The sequence below is a fragment of the Phycodurus eques genome, chromosome 17 (genome assembly GCF_024500275.1).
Source record: "Phycodurus eques isolate BA_2022a chromosome 17, UOR_Pequ_1.1, whole genome shotgun sequence".
NCBI classification, from domain to species: Eukaryota; Metazoa; Chordata; class Actinopteri; order Syngnathiformes; family Syngnathidae; genus Phycodurus; species Phycodurus eques.
In genome coordinates this window covers 1,868,362-1,890,792 of record NC_084541.1, presented here as the reverse complement: position 1 = coordinate 1,890,792, position 22,431 = coordinate 1,868,362, and the positions used below count along the sequence as shown (strand labels likewise).

Genomic DNA, 22,431 nt, shown 5'->3' with positions numbered 1-22,431 from the left:
ATGGGCCACAAAGGGGTCACTGTAACGCTGTGTGCTCCGTTTGTTTAAGCTCATGCGCACATGGCGTGTGTAGAACGGGGTGCTTGTGACGCACCGGGACAGTTAGGCATTGCGCAAACGGAGCACCGAAGCAATGTGGCTCAACTGGGGCGGGGAGACAAGTCCCAGACTTAGATTAGGCGCGGGAGGACAAGACCTGACTAGATGTGGGACGGCAAACCGATGGCGTGTGAGCGACGCCTTCGGACAGGGACACTGTACTCCTTTGGACGAGAAAAGAAGATTCGTTTCTGGATTCACATTGGAAAAAAAGAAAAGAAAAGTGACCCACATCTACGTTCATTTAATAAACACAGACTGAAATCGCATTTGTGCCTTTACAAAAAAAGTGTTCGAAACTTATGGAAAAGTAAAGTAAAGCCAACTGATTGGCATACATGCACCGGATTCTGCTACTGGGTGCGGCGCATACCGCGAGATGGAGAACACTGCCGTCTCCTACTTTTCATTTGAGAAGATCTTGTGGCGTCGAGTGGCCCCCCCTGGTCTCGTCCATCGACGGCCACTTTGCAGCAGATGTCCAAGTGCCTGGCTTCGAGTCTGTCGCGACGGGGTGTGGTCTTCACTCTCGAGAAAAAAAATCTAACAATCTGCGCAATTGAGACATTTCTTAGTCTTACAGACGAAACGCTCGTGCTCATTTCTATTAGCCCGACCGTGGCGTTACGCACTTTGGTTTTTAACTAAATATACAATGTTAATTCTCTGATGTCGAATGTGTCGACTTTACAGTAGACGTCAACTGGGGGGTGACAAATAAACAAACTCGAAGGAAGCCTCGACTGTTCGCTATCTGACGAACTCCACGCGGCACATTCAGGGAGGGAACGATAGAGTGTAACACTCATTTAAGATCTGAGAAATAAGCCGTAACTTGGTGACAAAAGAAGCAATACTCGACTTACCATATTTGCAGTCGCAAAGAAAATCCACCGTTCTTTACTCGGTGGTGTTTCGTGGCACTTTTCTTCTTCTTTGTTGGTTTTAGGAGCGACTTCCATCTGTTTCCGATGCGAAGTGAGGAAAGTTGTTACCTTCCCCCCCCCCCCCCCCCCCCCCCCCACAAAAAAACACCACAACTCATCGTGCATGTGACTGCGACGCAAGAGAACTAAATGAATCCGCCGCAATGTCACAACTCAGCGGCACGCGGCACATGATAGGTTAGCACGATATATCGAACAGCAGCCTGCCATCTACTCGGAATTAACAATGGATGAAAAGCTGAAGCAATCTGAACCGTCCAAGCCCCCGAACAAGAACAAGACACGCCCTGCCGGCACAATTTGGCGAGGTTTTCAAAACACCGCAACAGTTCAGGACTCTTTCCAAGACAGGCTTCATTTAGGACGTAAAAATATGAGGGATACACGGCCGATGGCCATGCTGGCTAACCGACGTTGCACTTTGCCTCCTGAATGCAGCCGATAATGAAGTATTGTTACGTTCATTTAAAATGGCCGTTCGCACCAGACTGCACCTTGAGATACAAGCGACCCAACCTGACACGCGAGCGTCGCATCGGCGGCAGTGAAGTCGATACCGAAAAAGACTTTGGATTGAATTTCCCCAGTCAACAATTTGGACGAGTCGCAGAGGCTCCGAGGATGGCAGCTGGTGAAATACGCAGAGAATGGAACTTCCTCCGCTTTCAAATCAATTGTGCGTCCACATTCCCGCAGAGTGACGAGGCCAACGCTCGTTAGCCAATAGGAACAGGTTGAGAGGAGCAACCGGTCCCGTCTCGTCTCACCATGCCGCGCACCGGATCAGCCCTGTGATTGTTATTATTCGCCGTCGCAGAAAAACGCGGGATAATACGGCAATATTTCGCCCATAACTGTGACGATCAACAAATTTCAGTTATATCATATCTTTGTGCATAGCCGTTACGGTTATTATGTAAAATCGGTTGTGTTGTCCGTTGACAGTTAAGGACTGCATAATTCTTGTCAATTCTGTCCTGCGCGAGAATTTGCCATGCGTGTCTAATTTGCTCAGGGGTTTCCCCATTTTGTGCCATTTTCTGGACTTTCCCACACTTCACCTTTACCTCTTTCATCAAGTGTTGAACTCTGTTTTTAAACTTTTTTTTTTTTTTTTTTTTTTTTTAATTCATGCATTGCAGCATGCTGGGGGATTTTTTTTTTTTTTTTTTTTTCCTCTCTTTTTTTTTTCGTCCTCTCATCCTTAGCCATCTCTGAGAACTCTGAGCTGTTAATGTGAATAAATAATATACAATATGGTATATTAACAATGTAGGTCATGTAGTTCCTTTCTTTAAAAAACAAACCACACATAGTTCACTACGATGAAGATTTCCAATGAAGGTAGGGAAACAGCGGACAAAAAACTGAAAGCCCGCCCGTGTCAACCCTAAACCACAGATTTATAATACTCGCAACCTCAATGCATCTTGTGCACCTTCAAAAAAACGAAACCCAAGATAACTCATTCGGATTGGGTTCGACTTGCTCTTGGGGACTTTTTTTTTTTTGTACCTTTCCAGAAACAAACACCGACAATAAAGTTTGGCATATTATTCACTTCCTCTCTCTCGTTCTCTTTCGCCCTCTTATTCTGGAGCTCTCTCTCTCTCTCTCTCTCTGTGTGTGTGTGTGTGTGTGTGTGTGTGTGCGTTTATTAGGACTGCATGGGACAGGAATAGACAGCGAGTCAGACACATGCCTGGAATGTCTCAGATGTTACATTTGAGAAGCCATTAATCCAATTTATAATACCCACATTACATACACAGAGAACGCTCCCCATAAACAAATCCATTTTCTATTTGTGAATAATAATAAAAAAAGCCTGGTGGAGATGCGTAAGTCACAAGACATTTGGGCAGGTCCATGTCTAACAGGTTGAGGAGGAGAAAATATTTTTTAAAAAAACAAAAAAAAAAAACATGAATGATAGCAATCGTGCTTGTTTTTTGCTTCTTTTTTTTTTTTTTTTTTTTTTTAAAACCAGGATAGCAGAAATATTTGTGGTCGGGTATGTCACACTCTCATCCAAATGTTGAACTCTCCCAAACATCTGCGTGTAAAATCCTTCAGGACACAAACTCGAGGGGAACACTGCGACAACGGCACATGAGTACAAGTCAATTTCAAATGAATATCTTGTCCAACTATCTGCAGAGGAACTAAGATGGAACCGCTCTTGAGTCGGGAAGCAATTCTCTCACTGATACATGTCAAGTGACCAAAACAAACAAAACAAAAACAAACAAAAAAACTCAACTAAAAATAACAACAACAACAACAACAAAGAAGGCAGTGCAGCATAAGCGTGAGTCATGTCTCAAACGAAGCAGCTCCATTTTCTCGGCGAATATGAACGCTTATGGAATTCTATAAGGTGAGCTGGAATGCTGAGCCACACTCGTGGGTACTGCTCTTTTATTATTATTATTATTTTTTTTTTTTCATAAGAAAAAAATGCAGATAAGCGCCTTCCACTTTTGTATGCAAACATATTTAATGTATCGCCTTTATTTGTGAATGTTGCCTTTTCTGCCACTGGCGACTTGCGAACAACTCCACTCGCCCACATGCTCTCATCAGACTGAACGGTGCTAATTTGCAAATGACAGAGGTTGTTGACGACGAGTGTGAGGAGACGCGGCGGCCGCACTGTCAGACGTTCACAGTGCTTTAAGTGATAGTGGATGCAAATTAAAGCTGTGCCCCCCACCCTAATTGCCAAGAGTCAAAGCCTACATTCAGGGAGTGAGATGTGTAACACGTGTATTTTTCAACAAACTGTGCAACTTGTAAGTGAGCAAACCCGAGAAATGATATAGACAAAAAGAACTACACAAGATGCTTTGTTAAGATCCATGTCGTTATTCCCTGTGAGCAAAGAGGAAAATCATGTGTGCTGTCACTCAAAAACATCTTTCAGTCAAGAGGTCAAAAGGTCCAACTTTGTGTGTATCGACGTGCGTCTCTTCTCTCCCTTTTAACGTTCATAATAGCAAGAATTGTCCAGAACAATATTCATGTGCAAGTGAGTATTCTGATCCCCACTTGTGTGGGCCCCCCAAATGAAACAAGATCACGGCAGTGCTCTTGCTCTATTTTATTGTTTTCATGGTCCTTGAATTAAGCGCCCTCCACCCAATAACCTCCTCCCTGGGAACAGCAGGTTAAAATACTCTTGATCTTGTGCCAATAAGTGTGCTATTTCTCTCACTGCGCTTGAGCTGCGGGGTTTTATCCCCCTACAAAACGAGTTCTGCCTGTCGACAATGATCTCCCGCAGTCTAGGCAGGATGCACACACCGGGAAAAAAAAAAAAAAAAAAAGTGCACCAATCCCAGGAGTCAGTGAGCAACACAAGTGCCACCGCAGTTCAGTGAATGAAGGCTTTACAACTCCCTCTACTGGACACATTTCAGTACTTGCACCTCCCGCGATTCACAGCACTGTGTGCAGTTCAGGGGCGCTACTAGGTTTGGTGGATTGGGGGCAGGCTTACCCCCGGCAGTTTCACGGGGAGGGGGGTGGGGGGGGGGGGAATGAAAATAATATTTTTAAACAACCAAATTATTAGTGGAGGACAGAGGAGCCTCTTAAAGAAGAAGCCCCACTGTGTGTGTGTGTGTGTGTGTGTATCTTTCTTATATTGCAGCCATTTGTTAAAATCATTTAAGTTCATTTTTTTCCCCTCATTAATGTACACACCGCACCCCATATTGACAGGGGGGAAAAAAAAACGTAATTGTTGAAATTTTGATGCTGATTTATTAAAAAAAAAAAGAAAAACTGAAAAATCACACAGCCATAAGTATTCAGACCCCTTGCGGTGACACGCACATTTAACTTGGATGCTGTCCATTTCTTCTGATCATCCTTGAGAAGATGAATGCGGCCAAGTACGGGGATATCCTGGACGAAAACCTTCTCCAGAGCGCTCAAGGACCTCAGACTGGGCCGGAAGCCCATCTTCAAACATGACAACGACCCTAAGCACCGAAGGAGTGGCTTCAGAACAACTCCGTGACTGTTCTCGAACGGCCCGGCCAGAGCCCTGACTTAAACCCAATTGAGCATCTCCGGAAAGACCTGAAAATGGCTGCCCACCAACGTTCACCAGCCAACCTGACAGAACTGGAGAGGATCTGCGAGGAGGAATGGCGGAGGACCCCCGCGCAAAAGGGTGCTTCGACTCAATGCTGAGCAAAGGCTCTGAATACTTACGCTCGATGTCGTATTTGTGCCAAACGTAGCTTTTGGAATGACGGCGGCAACAACAACAACAACAACAAAAAAGTTCAAACTTGGTTTCATCAGACCATAACACATATTTGCCACATGCGTTTTTTGCCATTGTCAACTGGTATGAGATGTTGTTTTTCTCATGCCAGCTCCAGCTGTGGAAGCTCTCCGCGGACCATGGCTTGTGCCGTAACACGTGACGACAAAAAAAATATCAGGAAAAGCCTACTAGAGCATCAAATTTTTTTTATTTGGGGTTAATCAGAGGCACTTTGAATGTTGGCAGGCCCTTAGTGTAAAACCTATTTGACACGAGTTGGAAAGTGAGCGGTCAATTCTGAACACAGCAACATCCGCACTTATAAGAGGGTGTTCACATTTGTGCAACCACATTATCTCAGTTGTTGACTTTTGATTCCCCTCTCGAAAATATCAATTAAAAAAAAAAAATCTATTAAGTTACGGCAGGCTATAGGTCACATTAATGGTGGAAAACGTTATTTATTTTGGTCTTTTTTTTTTTTTAACATATATCACAAAAACCTGACACCACGCTAAGTACAGTCGATTATATAAACAGGGTACGAGCCAATATTAGAAGATTTTTATCCGGCGCAGCAAAAAAAAAACAAAAAAAAAACGACAAAAGTCCATTTGTAACAAATGATCAGATTACATCCAATTACAAAATTGACGTCTGCATGGACGGAGCTCAATTCCTCATCGCTCATCTGTTCTTCATAGTTCTACTTTTAGGCCACAAACTTGAGACTGAATCCTCAAGCTCGTTAGAGCAACATTCATTCTTTCAAATGCGATCGAAGGAATTCCTAACTATCAAACCATCGGTGATCCATCCCTACCTCCTCATCAACCGCAGAACTGATTGGTAGTTTGGACAACTGTCACCTATTTAAGCTGCACACAGAAAACCTGTTGTCTCGAGGCTTCTTTGTACGCGCGCGGACGGCGACCGCGTTGACGTCACTGCGGCCATCCACCCGCGCGCAGTTTGCCTTTACACTGGAGCGCAACCCACGCGAAAGTGTGCTGCAGTTCTCCTCCGAGTCGGGGGGTGTCGCTACGGCTGATATTGGCTAGGACGCAACACGCCGTCACGTTTCCTCTGCATTTTGTGGCCATTTCCGGTAGGCCTCCCCCCCCCCCCCCCCCCAACCCATTTCCTTTCCGTAACAAGGAACAAAACAACAACAATGGCGACCGTGGAACAGTGTCTGCTCTGCTCGAACAAATGGACCGAGGTACGTTTAGTTATGCTGCAAAATCGATCGAGAAGGCGGCGGCGTAGGTGCGATGTGGAACCGGGACGCGCGCTGATTACATCATCACAGCACGTGACTAAAACGGACCCATCACAAGAGATGATCTCCGCGGCATTCTACGCGCAGCAACTATTTTAGCCGTGTGCGCGTCAAGCGACGCAGAGGGGCCGCGCGGACCAATTCGTCGGTCACGTGCTGCAATGCGGGCACCCCAGGAGTATAAAGCGGCCTTTCGTCGCTAAATAGCCTAAATATCTCGAAAATGCCAAAGCAATTTCAAGCAAACGTTTAGTTGAAATGAAACACCAATGCATTGGGAATACTTGAATAAACATAATCTGTTGAAGGATTCACCAAAAATGTCTTCCTTTAAAAACAATCCAATTCTCTTTTTTTGAAAAAAAAAAAAAAACGCATGAGAGCAGCCCCAGCAAAGGAGCACAGAGTTTCATCATGAACCCAATGACACCAACACCTGCAGTTGCAACTACAGTCGCTAGATGGCGACATCCTGCTTTGAAACCGCTCTCAAATGTGAGCCAGGCCAAACTCTTGACTGCCTGTGGGAGGGAATTCGTTGGCTTTTTAAAAACAGCAAAATGCGGGCAGTGCACGTGGTGGTTTCGGTTCAGGTACACCGGACAAGGGTGCACGAGCACGACGGCTCCGATGACAGACGCAGCCGGAGCAGGCAAACACAAGCAGATGTCGTTTGCTCGGTGATCTAATCAACAGCACAGACCTCCTTGCTATGGAGCAGAAAACTCTCAGGAGATGGTGAGAGTAGAGGAGGGGGACTGAACACAGAGAAAGGAGGGTGAGTGAGTGACAGAGGGGGGAGAATTGTGGGAGGCGGGCGCTCGAGTCATTTTATCCTCGTGCGTATTCAGTCGGTGGGGTCAGCGAGTGCGATTGTTCTAGGACTGCCTGTCAAAACAGCGCCGCTACCCACAGCCCCTGCTCGTGTGTGCCCCCACTCTCAATTGCGTGCGCACACACAAAGCCATGCCTTGGCACACTCTGCCCTCTAAAGCGTTCCTTAACAGCACCATCAAGACCTCGTTTTAAGAGCTGCGCCACAGCATCGACATCACACGCTTGACACACAGAGGTAAATGAGTGACGTTACACAAGCGGTGCACAACTTGTTGGAGAGAGTCAAGGAAAACATTGTCTTACCAAGCGAGCTGAGGTGACGGCGTGCCAACCAAAAGCCCCAAAGGAGAGGATGCCCAGGCCAGCTCAATTGCATCTCCCTTTCCACGTAGAGCACCTACTGCGGAGGCCACAGAGAGGGACAGTCAACCACATGGCAGGGACACGCTATCAGAGTGTGAGCAAAACAAGGAAGACAAGAAAAGGGTGGTGGGGAGGGGGGGGGGGGGGGTTCGACAGAGAGAAAGGGAGGGACAGAGGCAGGGGAGTGAAAGAAGGTAGAGAAGTGAAAGTGTAGAAAGCGGCACTTTAAAGGGTGGGAGAGGGCAAGTCAGTGGTAGAGAAAGGGAGGGAGAGAGTGGGCGAGAGACCTTAGCAGACAGAGGTTGTTCTTGTTGAGTTTAGAGGACGGGGCCGTAGGGTAGGAATGTTCAGCACACTGACACAAGAACAGCTCCATTATTCTGTTTGCTGCCAGATGATATTTTACACGACTCGTGGAGCCATAATAACACGGGCAAAGCGCACTCCTTCCCTCTTCCCATTCATGCAACCCTATCACTACGATCTATCCCTTTGTTTACATCCACTCTCTCCCCATGGTTGAAGCAGTTGCTTTGGGGAGGAGGTATGAGATTAATGGAAGTAAGGGGTGTGTGTGTGTGTGTGTGTGTGGCGGGGGTGGAAATGAGCTCTGACAGGAGAAGCTCGACTTCCCAGGAAACCCAGCAAAACAAAAACAACACGTCCAGGATCTCTCTGCGGGCCGACTACTGGAGAGCGCCATGCCAACCGTAAGCGTGCGGTTACTGAGAAGCGATTGCACAACACTTGGGTCTGTGTCCGAGGAGGGAGCGGTCCGTGGGGGGGGGGGGGGGGGGGGGGGGGTTTAAAGTGTGACAGCTTGAGGCAGGAATAACAACAACAAAAAATGTGGTGGAGGCCAGGGGGAAGGCTCTCGTTGACTCTGCAATTTAAACGTCACCAATAATTTTGTTTGAGCCATAAAATGCAGGCAATACTACGCGTCGTGAGAAGTTAATCGGTAAATCAACGAACGGCTCACGGACAAAGTTGTTGAAGAACACTCCAATGCAAGTACACTCGGATTTGACCTTTTTCCTCCGTATTCAACAACCGTGTGAGACAAACAGAACTGTGCACACTAAACGCTGTATGTATATATGTAATAAAACTACTAATACTACTACTACTAACAATAATAATAATAATAACAATAATAACAAAATCATTGATTTACAATTCCATTGATTTCAAACTCATAATTCACAGAAAATGCATGATAAAAGCTAAAAAATATATATATAACATCCTTGATATACTTGAATATTATATATGAATTATACTTTACACTTTATAAAATGCCACATCGTCAAGTACACAACAATGGATGACAATGTTTTAGAACTGAGGATGTTAAATTGCATGTCATAAACATCACTTTCGCTCAACTGTTCTGGAAGGATGCCAGTAAGGAATATAAGAAAATAAAACATAAATGACCAACATTCCACAGCTGCGCCAATCGCTCGGCAAGTGAAAACGTTTGCCAAAACAATTGTTGTATTTGACACCCTTGACTACACCGTGGCGTCAAATCCTGGAAACGAAAATCCACCGTCTTGAAGTGTACGTGGATGTAAATGGACGGTCGGGGGAATGAAACCACGCTACCGATGTCTCAAAGCGGGTGAGCAGAAGTGTGCTAACAGACAGCCACGCAACACCGGCAGATTACCGAGGAAACCGGCTGGCCTGCGTCGCGGGCCGCTTCAACCGCGAGGGGGCGGCTGCGGACGGGCAAGAAAAAAGGACGCGAGAAACATTGACATCGGACTTACAAATAGATTTGAGCCACTTTTACAAGACCATGGCCAAGAATGATCATCCCCCACCACCACTGAAAGGTATGAAACTAAATCGTACAAGAGGAAAATGGCACCCCAAACGTTAATAGTTGGTGATGGAGCTGTCAAGGATGTTTTTGAAGTTAGAAGAACACCAAAGTACTGTGTTTTACCAATAACACGGTGGCTGATACCAATGACATGGTTTCTGATACCAATGACATGGTGTCTGATATCTCTAAAAAAAAAAAAAAAAAAAAAAATCCTGGAGATCAGCACCCAACTGTGAAATCTGTCATTAAACACACAGGGGCCCTGGATGTTGTCAGGCAGCAATCAGAGGCACTGAAGCGAGATTTCATTGCTCTCCTAACAAAAGTGCAATGTTTGGATGTTGAGGTTTTTATTAGTGGACCTCTCCCACTTGTACGATTTGGAGATGACCGTTTCTCTAGGCTCAGCCAATGAAATAAGTGGCTCCAAGAAGTGTGTACGGCACTATCCGTGAGTTTCGTTGACAATTTCTGGATTTTTTTTTTGGCAGCGTCGACATCTTTACGAGGCAGTCGGTTTCTGTCTAAATCGACGAGGGGTTAAGTTATTGGCTGCCAACATTTTTTTACTGTCGACGTCATTCAGCAACCCGAAAAGAAACATATGAAGAGTCCGAGCCACACTCAAGGTCACATCTTAGAAACTGGTCATCTCTAAGGATGTTGAAATTCTATCAACTGACATGAAGGATATGGGGATGTCTGACCAGTTTTGTGTATTCTTTGAATTTCAGATACTTCCAAAATTTCAGACAACCTCAATGTCCATGAAGAAAAGGTACACAAATGGGAGTGGCTGACATCGACAGACTCGGGTCAAATAGTGGCCCGCAGAGTCCAACGCAAACATGGTGAAGCAGCATTTAGCTATTATGCTGCACGCAACGCAAATGGAAGAAGTTGCCAGCAGAAGTGACGTCAGCCCCAAGTGTGCACGTTTGGAAGTCCAGGTTCAAAACTCTTCTTCCCCCCGCCATGCTTTCTCGAGCACTTCCGCTTTGAAATGATATTTCTTGCACTGTACGCCTGTTTTATTTTTGATCACTTTGTTTTGAAATGCTTTTAATCACGAAACGCACATTGAGTTACCTTGTGTATGAAATGCGCTATATGAATACATTTGCTTTTGCTTTGCTTTGATATTTTTGCTCCTTTGTCCAGAACATTTTGGATGGAAATTGGTTTTGTTTTTCTAACAGCACTATACCCCAAAAAAAATTTGTATTTTATTTTTCTATTACTATGTTTAGTTTTGTTGTTGTTGAAGGGCAATAAAACGGACGGGCCAACCAATGCAGAGGAAAATCCAGACGTTGTCCTGTGGAAGAAGTTGTGGCTGTCCAGCAGCATGCCTTTCTCGCAATTGTTTTGTAAAAGCACAAAAACAAACTCGGTCCAGTTCTTACTTCAAGTCATGGACAAAACCAAAATGTCAAGAAACTGTTCAAAGAAAGTTTCATCTCCAACAGATAAGCGGATGCGACGATTTCCGCGAGAAAGTCAAAAAGTAACACCGCGCAGTCCGACTTTGTTCCACAGCCATTGTCCTCATTCACATCTCAAGCAAAACAAGTGCGGCGCCTCAAATCAGAACAGCGTGTCACCTTGAGCCGCCCGTGTGTTTTGTAAACGTGAATGACAATATATGCCTCGAATGCACTCGAATAACCTGCAACATGTTCTCACGTGTCCCTGAGAACCACGCGTCGAGCCACGTGCTTGTAAATGTTGTTGAAGGGCAGTTCCTCTAAGAGAGCACGCCGCTCGTGGCGCTTGCGGCTCACCACATCCTCTTGTCGTTTACAAAATAAACACATTGTCGTCACACACTTCGAGGCCTCCCTGAGCGCACGCACTGACCTTCCCGGGGGGGCGTGTGGTGTGTCTATGGCACAACGTTGTCAAATCCTTGTGCAGCCCGGGGAATTTCTTCGTAGTCTGCTAACCTCCAACAGTATCTGTGGAATGGAAAATTGCGAGTCCTATCGGCATGCGGGATGAAGGGTAATGACAGGAAGCCGATAAGCACATCCTCGGATTCCTCTTCTGTGCAGAGTAAAATAGTTCACGAGGCTTCTGAAGGAAGACTAAACAACGAGGGAGAAGGTCCCGGAGATGAAGAGCGTCGAGGCCGTCTTGTCTGCCCGTGACGTGCGTCTTTGTTCGACTGTGTGGATGCGCTTGTGAAAGGCCAACAAAAACAACACTTTTGAACAGTAAAACATGGGGATTAACATCTCTATTATTTATTGCCTGCCAAAACAAATGTGCGTCACAGATCTTGAATCGTGATAGACATTGCGCCACCGCGACGCCACCACAACGTATCTGCGACAAAACAATGACGATGTGACGAAAAGTGGCAACTATCGGCTCTCATTTAAAGAGGACACGGAAAATGTACTTTTGAAATTGCTTGTAGCGTATACAAGCAGTTGGGTCTGCGGAGTGCCCGCCTGCCCTCCCATTAAGTGCAAAAACAACCAAGTCATACAGTGTACTGTATATAGTATCTAACTATTTCTGAAAATATTTCTGCGAGCTATCCGTTCTGCACGTCTTCCCCAGTTGCGTAAGTAATCATTCACATCATAACGGGCTTTTTTTTTTTTTTTTTTTTTTTTTTTTTTTATATTATTGGGCTGTGATATGATCTGGTAGGCTGGGGCGAAGATCCAGAGCTACTCTCAAGCAATGGTCTGCCACGGGTGCCCTGCCTCCGCTGTTATGACAAAGCCATTGTAAGGTAAGCAGAGCTGCATTGAGTCGATTGGTGTTAGCTTAGTTATTAAAATACCTCGTGACTGTTTAGAATTGTTTTTGGGTTTTTTTTTTCATTTGTGTGAATCAGCTTGAATTTAAGATGAAGGTCTACACAGCTAAAATGATAACAATGCTCCAGTATACCTTACAACCAACTGCATGTGTTGTTATTCAAAGACAATGGTGTCTTGTGATACACTTCAATTTGTTTTGTAGCATGCTCAGAACTCAAAACGCTCAAATCGTCTCTCCCCATTGAAATCAATGGCAATACCATTGATCTGTTCCGGCCTACCCACGACACGCACATTTTTGGAATGTGTTTTTTTAATGAGAAAGATGTCACTCTTTAATATTGTACTTTATAAAAACATACAGTGACGACATAAGTCATAGAATTTCAACAAGGAAAAGAGTTTTGGCCACATTTGCTGCTTCAATTCAGTGAACTTTGTGCGTCTCCTTCTGGCGTGGCCACCTGGGGGCAGTATAATCGGGAGAGAGACACACAAAGGCGGGTTTCACAGTTGACTCAGTAAGCTGCAGTAATTATTAAATGTAGAATAAATGCCTGGCTGTGAGTATTGTTATATTGTCCGTCTACATGTGTTGCTCCACGGTTTGTGATTTTTGATCCCTGAAGGGTTATAACATCATGATGCCAATGCTATTCCTTAGCCTGTCTATGGCATTTTGCAAGTTTCTGTTAGCATTAAGCTAAACTGATGTTTTTTTTTTTTTTTTAGGCAAAGCGATGTAGTTGTTTTAAATACACGTTTAATTCTTGCTTTATGTTAGGTTTGCCAGTAAACATCAACTGGGAGTGTCAATAAATCACAAGTGCTGTGGTGAACTGTCGTTGGAGATTAAAATCCAAAGAAAAACAAATGCAATATGGGCCTCCAACAAGTTGCTTTCCTCTGGAGAAACACGTGCGTGCATGTGTACAGAGCTGCTCGCTACAGGTCTCTCAGGAATGTATCAGTGGGCAGCGAGGTGGGGACTCTGACATGAAGCTATGCAGCTTACCATCTGGTGGAAGTGTCGGTCCCGTGCGCATGCGGATCCGGCCGGTTCACATTTTTTTGGGTTAAATAAATAAATTAAAAAAAGCACAAATGGGATCAGAGGCTGTCATTGTGGCCATTTCAAAAGAAACTTTCCCCGACACATTTTGCCCCGTTGCAAACACAACCTCGAACTGCACGTTGGACAGACACATGGGCAACACCAAAGCAGGGTGCGTACATTCGCAGGCTGCTCCGTGACTGTGACGAGAACCAGAACTATACCCAATTAAGAACTGGCCGAAAACTCGCACTGTTGACGGACACGAATAAATTCTTTGTGTCTTCATCGCAATTGGCAATAAAAAGTTTGGATGTGCAACGCAGTTGGCTGATAAGCTGAGCGCTAGTTGAGCCCCTTATAGTTCTTCCACTATGATTTGTATTTTCCTTCAGTCTGGATACCCTGCGACCCTGTGCTGCCTCTCACAGCTCTCAATGTACCTCGTGCCCCTTCGAAAGTCAAAGTCGAAGTACGTTTCTGCAATTTGTCTGTATTTGCTAACACTTATTATTGTGTGTGAATGCCCCCAGCAATGGTTTCATGACTTGAAGTCGCTTGTGAAAAGTGCTCGCGTGCACCCGAGGCAAAAGCGGACTAAGCGCCCGCTTCGGGCCCCGCAACCACGAGGTGATGTTCACGAGCAATTAGCGTCCAACAGAGCAGGGAGTATTGAACAAGAACATTGCTACAAAGTTAAACGCTTGCATTATCCATCCATCCACGAGCCGTACCGCTTCTCCTCACGCGAGTGTCGGGCGTGCCGGAGCCTATCCCAGCCATCTTCGGCCAATCGCAGGGCATGTTTGGATTCGTGTATAGCTTATTTTTATTGGTGCATTTTTACGAAAGCTTTTGCACATTTTGACACAATTCAAAGGCCCGACTACTCGACTTTATATTTCTTGTTTAAACCATTTTTGTCACCTTGTTTCGGGTAAGATCATGATTGAAGTAGCCGCTTGACTTATTTTTATGCAATAATCTCTTTGGGTACATTGGAACTTATTTGTCAGTACCTACTGTCAGTGGTTACCGTTGTTCTTGTACTACAAATAATTTTTGCACGTTGCTGTAGCGGTGTAACAGTGCTACAGACTTTATAGTACGTGTGTGAATGATCAATAGTCATTATTGGTTGTAATAAAGGGCTGCAAAATCAAAAACATTTTGGAGGCGTGGGCAAGCTCTGTGTACTGCACTGAGGTCGCGTCATAAATACAGAACTTTAATAACTCCACAAGGTCAAACATCTTGTGTGCAATTAAGTACCCACTCTGAATAACTCCACAGATGGCAGAAATATGTAGCTGCAATAACTCTGCTCGTGACGCTTCTTGTTTTTCTTTTTTTTTTTCTTTTTACAATTGCATGTGAGCCGGGACAAAAGCTTTCGCAAGCCGCATATGGCCCACGGGCCACAGGTTCCTCCAATGCCAAAAACTTTCGTAATCATGATAAATGAGTAGCGTTATCCCGAGCGGGCAAAATGCTCCCATTAGAATTGCGTGTTATTGCAACGCTATGCCTTGGAAGCAGGCTCCTGGCACTGAAAACGGGCCTCCGCTTGAACTGTCAACTCATTCATTTCCCACAAGTGGATTCGTGCGCTCCAAAAACACACATCAACAACGAGTATATTTGAATGCGCTTCATCCATTGTTAATCACTGTCCGTGCATTGAAAACAGATCCATGTCAACGTGCGTGTGAGACATAAGAGCACGGCTCCAGTTCTTGATTGCGCAACTGCTTTCTACCAAAACAACTCGGACCTGTTGAGTAACTCTCTGAGAAAAAGACAGCTACAGAGGGAGAGGGAGAGAGGGAGAGAGAGAGAGAGAGAGAGAGAGAGCATCAACTTGTTCGGGAGCCACGGTGGCAATACAGGGGAACTAGCAAATCAGAACTGTGCGCTGTACCTGAACTTTATAGAGTTCAGGGTGTTGCAATGGGGTGGTGGAGATGTGGCGCAAATTCAAAGCAAAACAATTTGTTGCCGTTGGCAGGGGTGCGGGGACAGAGCAGGCTGCGAGAAAACATAAAAGAAGATCAAATGTTCATCGTTCGGGCTGGCACAAGTCACCAGAGAGCTGTTCTACAAACAGGCAGATCACTCGCCCTGGAGCAGTCGGGAGACTCGTCAGGCCTCGGTGGGTGTCACATAACAAAAACACATTTCACAAAAACAATTCAAGACACATTCATGGAAGGGGGGGGGGGGGGAATCGAATCTAAACCTGACAGAAAGTCGCTGCAGAGGGTGGCGAGAACAGCCGCGTATGAGCAGAGGTGCGCATGTGTACGCCTCACTCCAACCGTGGACCGCTCACACTCCTGCGTGGTTAATTGCACGGCGGCACGCTACCGCACTTCAACCTCGCTCACGCACTTGCGGTTGGCCTGGTCCGTGCTATTTTGCTTTGTATTTTCCTCGACCTTTGGCTCATCGTCTGTTTCATACTGTACATTTGTCAATCATTTGTGATTATACCATATTGTGTATTTGTCCATAATTTCTACCTCAATCATAATGTACATTTGTCCCTAGCTATATGTCGACAGTGTATATATACCCTGCAATACATCTCGCAATAGTACTCAACACTAAAAGTTTTTGATAGGGCCCGACCGATACGGAGTTTTTTTATAGGCCGATTCAGATAACCGATTAATCGGTCAATGAATTTGAAAAATATATACTAAATGCTGAAACTTACCCGGGAACTTGGTATTGTTTGTTTGATTGTCGTTATCTTTGTCTTATGTTGTAATGTGTTAAAAAAAAAAAAACTAAACATGAAAAATAATCAACACCTTTTTTTTTTTTTTTTTTTGCAGATTTTTCTCGATTTTTCGAATGCGAATCCGTCTTCTGTTGTAATGTGTTCATGCGAAAAAAGACACAAATCAGCAAGGCAAATTCCAGCCGATGAATCGGTCAGGCCCTCGTTTTTGAATGGAAGTTTACAACCTCTGCACTTGACTGTGCAGATTTGATATGTACCACTGCAACATAATTGCTTTTTGCTCCACGCTGGTTCGATGCACATAATTCCGTTTCATTTGTACATTCTAAGAACATTAAATTGATCGCAACTGAACTGTTCCGGTTGTTTTTACATGATTGCAGGAAAACAGAACAACCTTTTGGCAAGCCCTTGAAGCATTTATTCCAAATCATTCATCCCAAGCTTTTGGGTCCTCGTAGTAGTAGTACGCTCCTCACTCGTAGGACAACTTGGCAGCTACGCTTGACATCTCGCCGTTTGAGCATTTATGAGGCTACTAGTGTGTGACATATGCCTACGGGTTGGGCCTTGTAGTATGACGAGTTACAGCACAGTAGTTTACTAGTAAGGTCGAATTGCATCATAGAAGGTCCAAAGCGGCACAAGTAGTAGAATAGTAGTCGAACCACCGTGTGTCACTAGTATCGTGTACTAGTGACACACGGTGGTTCTACGAGCGCACCCTAGTCGCTGTACTAGCACGATGAACTGCGTACGTATTACTAGTGAGAACAAAGCGCATACGAGTACGTGGACCATAAACTGGATATTGAAGAAATGGGAAGCTACGATAGTGCATGACAAATGCCTACTAGTTGGGCCTAGCAGTGCTACTAGTGCAGCACAGTAATTTACTTTTAGGGTTTATTTGTTGACGAGGAGACCGAAAGTGGAACTGGAGAAGAAGGGGGGGAAAAAGCAAAAACATTACAGTCGTTCGACTTGTGCCAGGAACTACAATTCAGGGCACCAACTGACTACAAATGCGATGACCTCGCCAGTGCGCTAGGTGGCGGTCACGCACTTCTCTAGGACTCCAAAAGAAAGCGGAAGAGGCTCACGGGGCGGATTTGCAAAACCTTTCGACTAAATGTTGTGACCAAAGCGTTGTTGCATTTAGCCAAAGGAGCGAGGCGAACGTCAGCGCCATTGTCATGGAGAGAAACGCGCGGCTGACGAAATGTTGGGAGGCGCTCACGGGGCGATACGTTCGGGAGCCGACGACCGTAAATGAAGTCGTGCCGCCGCGGTCTCACGGACGGGACGAGAAGAAAAAAAACCCTCCAAATTACATCTCGACAATGACAATATAGGCGTGACATTCAGCCGACGAACGCAAGATGTACTGGAGTCAACTGTGAGTAAGGGTCGCAAACGTTTGCGCTCAAATTCCAGGGGAAATCGGCAAAAATCGAAGCATGTTTCCGGGAATTTATTGAACAATCGGGTTTTTGCCATTTTACTCATCATTCAACCGACCCTACCCATACAAAAAATAAATGTACTCCAGAGGTTCAATTTATCCCCCCCCCCCCCCCCCCCCCCCCCCCAAAAAAATGCAAACGATAATGCATTTTCCCTCAGGTCAAGCCTTTACGGTTTTGCTCACCTCTTTAAGGCAATCACCTCTTCATATTCATCTGTACTTGCATGAAATCGGGTTATTTGAATCGGGATGATGTTGAAATACGCTTCCAAGTGGATTTAAGATCCCTAAAATGAGCCAACTTCAATCGTGTAAATGTTGGGTTAAATCCCAGGAGGCAGCTAGAAAGATTTTTGCAACCCCAATTGCAAGTGCCAAGATGACCATTTTGATGTATTTGATTTGCCCCAGGTTTAACATGGACGTGCTCAAGGGTCCACTGGACATGCTCAAGAGTCCGTTGGGCGTGGGCGCCGCCGCCGGACTGGGCTGCGGGCTCTTCCTGGGTTGGCAGCTGCGTGCTTACTTGGGTCCGTCCCCCAAAGGTCTGATGACGGCCGTGGCGTTGGGCTCGAGCGAAGTGACGCATGTAGAAGACGGAGGGGAGTACAAGATGGTCCTGGTGATCCGCAGCGACCTGAAGATGACCAAGGGCAAGGTGGCGGTGCAGTGCTCCCACGCGGCCGTGGCGGCTTTCAAACAGGTGCAGCGCAGAAACCCGGACCTCCTCAAAATGTGGGAGTCCTACGGCCAGTCCAAAGTGGTGGTCAAGGCCCCGGACGAGGACACCCTGGTTCAGCTCATGGAGGTCGCCAAGGAGATGAGGCTGCCCGTGAGCCTGATCCAGGATGCGGGCAGGACACAAGTCGCCGCCGGCTCCCGCACAGTGCTCAGCATCGGTCCCGGTCCGACTGAGCTCCTCGACAGCATCAGTGGAGGCTTGAAGCTTTATTAAAGCTCCCTCTTCTTCAGATGAATGTCCCATATACAGCTTCTATACTGTAGCAACTTGGAATGTCAATGTTTAATACAAAGGAAATGCAATTACATTCTGGAATTACCTGTACAGGTTACGTGCAATAACATTAACCATGAGATAAATATCTCAAATGCGCAGGTCGGCACGCTCGCCCGCTGGTTAGCACATCCGCCTTACAGTTCTGAGGGCCCGGGTTCAAATCCTGCCTCGCCTCTGTGGAGTTTGCGTGTTCTCCCCCGTGCCTACGTGGGTTTCCTCCCACATCCCCAAAACGTGAACGCTAGGTTAACTGAAGACTCCAAATTGCCCGCAGGTGTGAATACGAGTGCGAATGGTTGTTTGTTTCTACGTGCCCTGCAATTGGCTGGCGACCGGTTCAGGGTGTACCCCGCCTCCTGCGCGTAGACATAGATGGACAGACATTATTTTTAGTACCATTCACACACCAATAGACAATGTAGTTTTCAACAAACCTAACATGACTTTTGAGAATGTCAGAGGAAGTCGGGAGAGAACATGCGAACCCCACATATGAAAGTCGGGGTCACGATTTGAACCCAGTACCTCTTGACCGCATGCTGCTGCCCCCCTCCCAACTATAACCATGAATACTCTTCACAGTTTTGGAGCATTACCTTTTAAAGGCAGAATGTTGTATTTCAGTGGTCCACAAAGCGAAGCTCAGATTGTACAGATTCGTTAAACACTTGGGTGAACACTTTTCAGAATGCCAATTCCTACAGTATATTAAACATTGTAACATCCCAATTTCTGAAAATGGTGGATTTGGGGGTAGATATTAGATTTAATCCAAAAAATAGATCTAAGTAGGGAATTTCTAACAAGTTTTACTTTTTAATTAGTAGTGAAATATATTTTTCAATCATTTTCAAATTTATTGTCATGCACTTGTTTGGCCTGTTTTGCATTCAACCAAAGACTTAAGTGGGGAAAAAAAATGGCCTAAAACTATTCAAATATAGATTTATAGATTCAAATATAATCATTTTGTGTATTTAGTGTTTAGATTATTACTGCTGCAGGAATATTCATTTGGGTGTTAGAAATAAAAGCTTTGTATTCCATGTAAGTTTCTTGATCCTAAATTAGGGATGGGAATTTGACTACATTTCATTGACTGATTCGAGAGTAACTTGACAACCAATTGGTCATTCGTTGGTTAACTTATTTAGAATCTCGGAATTTTTCTGGACACCCAAGCACGGGGAGAACATGAAATCTACAAAGGCAGGCCTGAGCCAAGATTCAAACCCTGAACCTCAGCACTGTGAGGCAGGCGCGCGGACCACTGCTTTCCTAATTGCTTACATTTGTTAAAACTCATTGACTGCCAGCCTTCCCAGTTCATAAGGATATTTGACCTTGAAAGCCATCCGTTGCAGTGAATGTGTTTAGATGATAGTCACCAAGATGCTCTCGCATGCTTTATGCACCAGAGACTACAGGGGAGCATCTTTTTTTTTTTTATTAGTTTTTCAAAAATATACTGATCAGGGTTCACCACTATACTTGAAGTTTTTCCATTTGTTTGATATTTAGGCAGCACATCGGACGACTGGTTGGCATATCTGCCGCACAGTTCTAAGGTCTGGGGTTCAATTCCCGGCCCCGCCTGTGTGGAGTTTGCATGTTCTCCCCGTGCCTATATATATATATATATATATATATATATATATATATATATATATATGGCCTGGAAGTGTTGTAGAAACTCGTACCATAACGGCCCATAACATAATAAATTTGCCCTTAAATGAAACAGGCCCATAACAACAAAATTCCTGAACCTATAACAGTAACTTCAGGCCAATTACGTAATAGTATTACCATAAAGTGAGCTGCTGACGTGTACAAAGTCAGGTTACACTGACACGTAGGAATGAAACTTCATTGTGAACGGAGTTTTATAGTTCTCGAGTTCGGTGATTCTCAAAATGTGTTACGAGTACAATTAGCGGTACACGAAAGAATCACTGAATTAAATACAATTAAACTTGACACGAAATACAATCAAAAAATAGAAGCAGGCTTCTCGCTATGAAAGTTTTGTTTTTTTTTCATTTCTCAAGTACACCAGTTGTATTTGAGTACAGTAAATGTGCTTTTTAGGACTAAAACCTCAGCCTCTATAAATAAGTTTGAATGTATTTTAATGTTGGCCATTATGGTGGTACTTGGTGTGAAACGTACGAGCATTACTTTTCTAGTTCATTGATTCTGTACTTTGGTCTGAAAATAACCTGTGTAGCCACTTTTCATGACATTGTTTGGTGGCATGTAGTCAAAATTGTAATAAATAAAAGCTGGGAAATGGTTGACCCTTTCCGTATACAGGGGGTCCCTCTCCGTTCCGCATTTAAGACAAAAAATACCAAAAAACCACTGACAAACCAGAAGCCTTTATTTTTAGTGGAAAACAAAACCGCCGTTTCATTTATTATGATCCTGATTATGCACAATCAAGTATCGTAAGTGCACAATTTCAATCGTGGATAACTTAGGCAGGATTATAAATTCAAAAAGGAATTCATGATTTTCTGTATAGATGCAAATTTTGGATATATCTATATATATATACTTCAAATTACCACAAGTCCCGTGACGATTCTGAACCAACAAGAGGATCTCCGCAGTGACCCACACTAAAAGGTGCAGAAACAACCTGCAGCATACAGAGGGCGCAATATAGGTCTGCTTCCCTCCCGAGTTGGACTGGTCCCACGTTATGATCGCATTTAAAGCACAATGGCGTGTCGTCTGGAGATGTACAAAGTCCTGCATAGAGTGGAAAGAGTCGACCTTCTCTTTAAATGCTCTCCTTTGACAATCGGCCCTGAAAAAGTGTTTTGTGGGGACGTGACTGGGACAATGTAGTGTTTCTGGACTGCGGTGGACACTTGATCAAAAGGGAAGGTGCACAAGCGGGTTTTGTGATACAATATTAAATGCATTTTAGTCAGGAAGCTGCTCACACATTCACGAATAGGAAAAAGGGTCGACATGAATTTCTTCTCACTACTGAGTGCAAATCAGAAGCTTCACAACTGAAGAGAACTAGCTCTTCCCCGGCCCACCCTATTTTACATAAACCACATTACCATTCAAATAAAATAGAAGAAATTAATCTAGTCATTAAGGAATGTGAGAAAATTGATTCTTTTGTGATTAAATCTTTGACAAAAAATAATAAAACAGTCCATGAAAGCTTGTGAGGGCGAAAAGTAGAAAAAGGGGTGGGGTTTCTTTGTATGATCCCTAGTTTACTCCGTGTTGAGGGCAGGGCGAGTGATAAAGACGGTCTTGTGAAGTCATGACTGTGGGCCACGGATGGATAGTAGCCGTCAACGTGGACAGAAGGGCAAGGGGGAATCTTTACATGCCGTAGCTGAACCCTGGCGCGGCGGCCGGCGCCTGGTAGCCGTAGCCGTACGCTTGCTGGGGGGCCACGGGTACGCTGGGGCCCGCTGTCAGCATCAGCTGGGGTGTGCCTGCAAAGTACACATCAGAGAGGGCTCATAATAAGCAGGGTGGGAAAATGTCTCCCGCCTTTACCTCATTTGTACTCAAAGTACATATAAAGGTGTGACCGTTTGAGAAGGGACAGTGTTCCCCACTAGCTTGCAGTTCATCTTTTGCACCCCCACTATATTCAAAGATTTTGAAGAAATTGCATTTTATGGGTTTTTGCAGTAAACGGGCTGGAGTACCAAATTTTGCAGTTTCCCAGAAAGATTGT

At 44.9% G+C, this 22,431-nt stretch overlaps 2 protein-coding genes across 6 annotated transcripts in view; one reads left to right on the top strand and one right to left on the bottom strand.

Moving 5' to 3' along the window:
• The first annotated feature begins 11,032 nt into the window (after positions 1 to 11,032).
• ptrh2 (peptidyl-tRNA hydrolase 2) lies at positions 11,033 to 21,903 on the top strand. 5 transcript variants are annotated; one of them, XM_061703311.1, is made up of 3 exons: positions 11,033 to 11,798; positions 12,309 to 12,393; positions 18,107 to 21,903. In XM_061703311.1, exon 3 carries the CDS (start codon positions 18,114 to 18,116, stop codon positions 18,648 to 18,650), a length of 537 nt encoding a protein of 178 aa, XP_061559295.1. In that variant the 5' UTR covers positions 11,033 to 11,798; positions 12,309 to 12,393; positions 18,107 to 18,113; the 3' UTR covers positions 18,651 to 21,903. The 5 variants fall into 5 exon arrangements, with proteins under 5 accessions (XP_061559295.1, XP_061559294.1, XP_061559292.1 ...); XM_061703310.1 differs by having other exon boundaries at positions 11,033 to 12,219; XM_061703308.1 differs by lacking the exons at positions 11,033 to 11,798; positions 12,309 to 12,393 and adding exons at positions 13,870 to 13,950; positions 15,487 to 15,630.
• The window catches only part of cltca (clathrin, heavy chain a (Hc)), a 45,487-nt gene continuing 44,131 nt past the window's right edge, over positions 21,076 to 22,431 (bottom strand). The window contains exon 30 of the mRNA XM_061703300.1: positions 21,076 to 22,183. Within this exon, the coding sequence (XP_061559284.1) occupies positions 22,068 to 22,183 (116 nt within the window). The 3' untranslated portion in view covers positions 21,076 to 22,067. The remainder of the gene's footprint in view (positions 22,184 to 22,431) is intronic.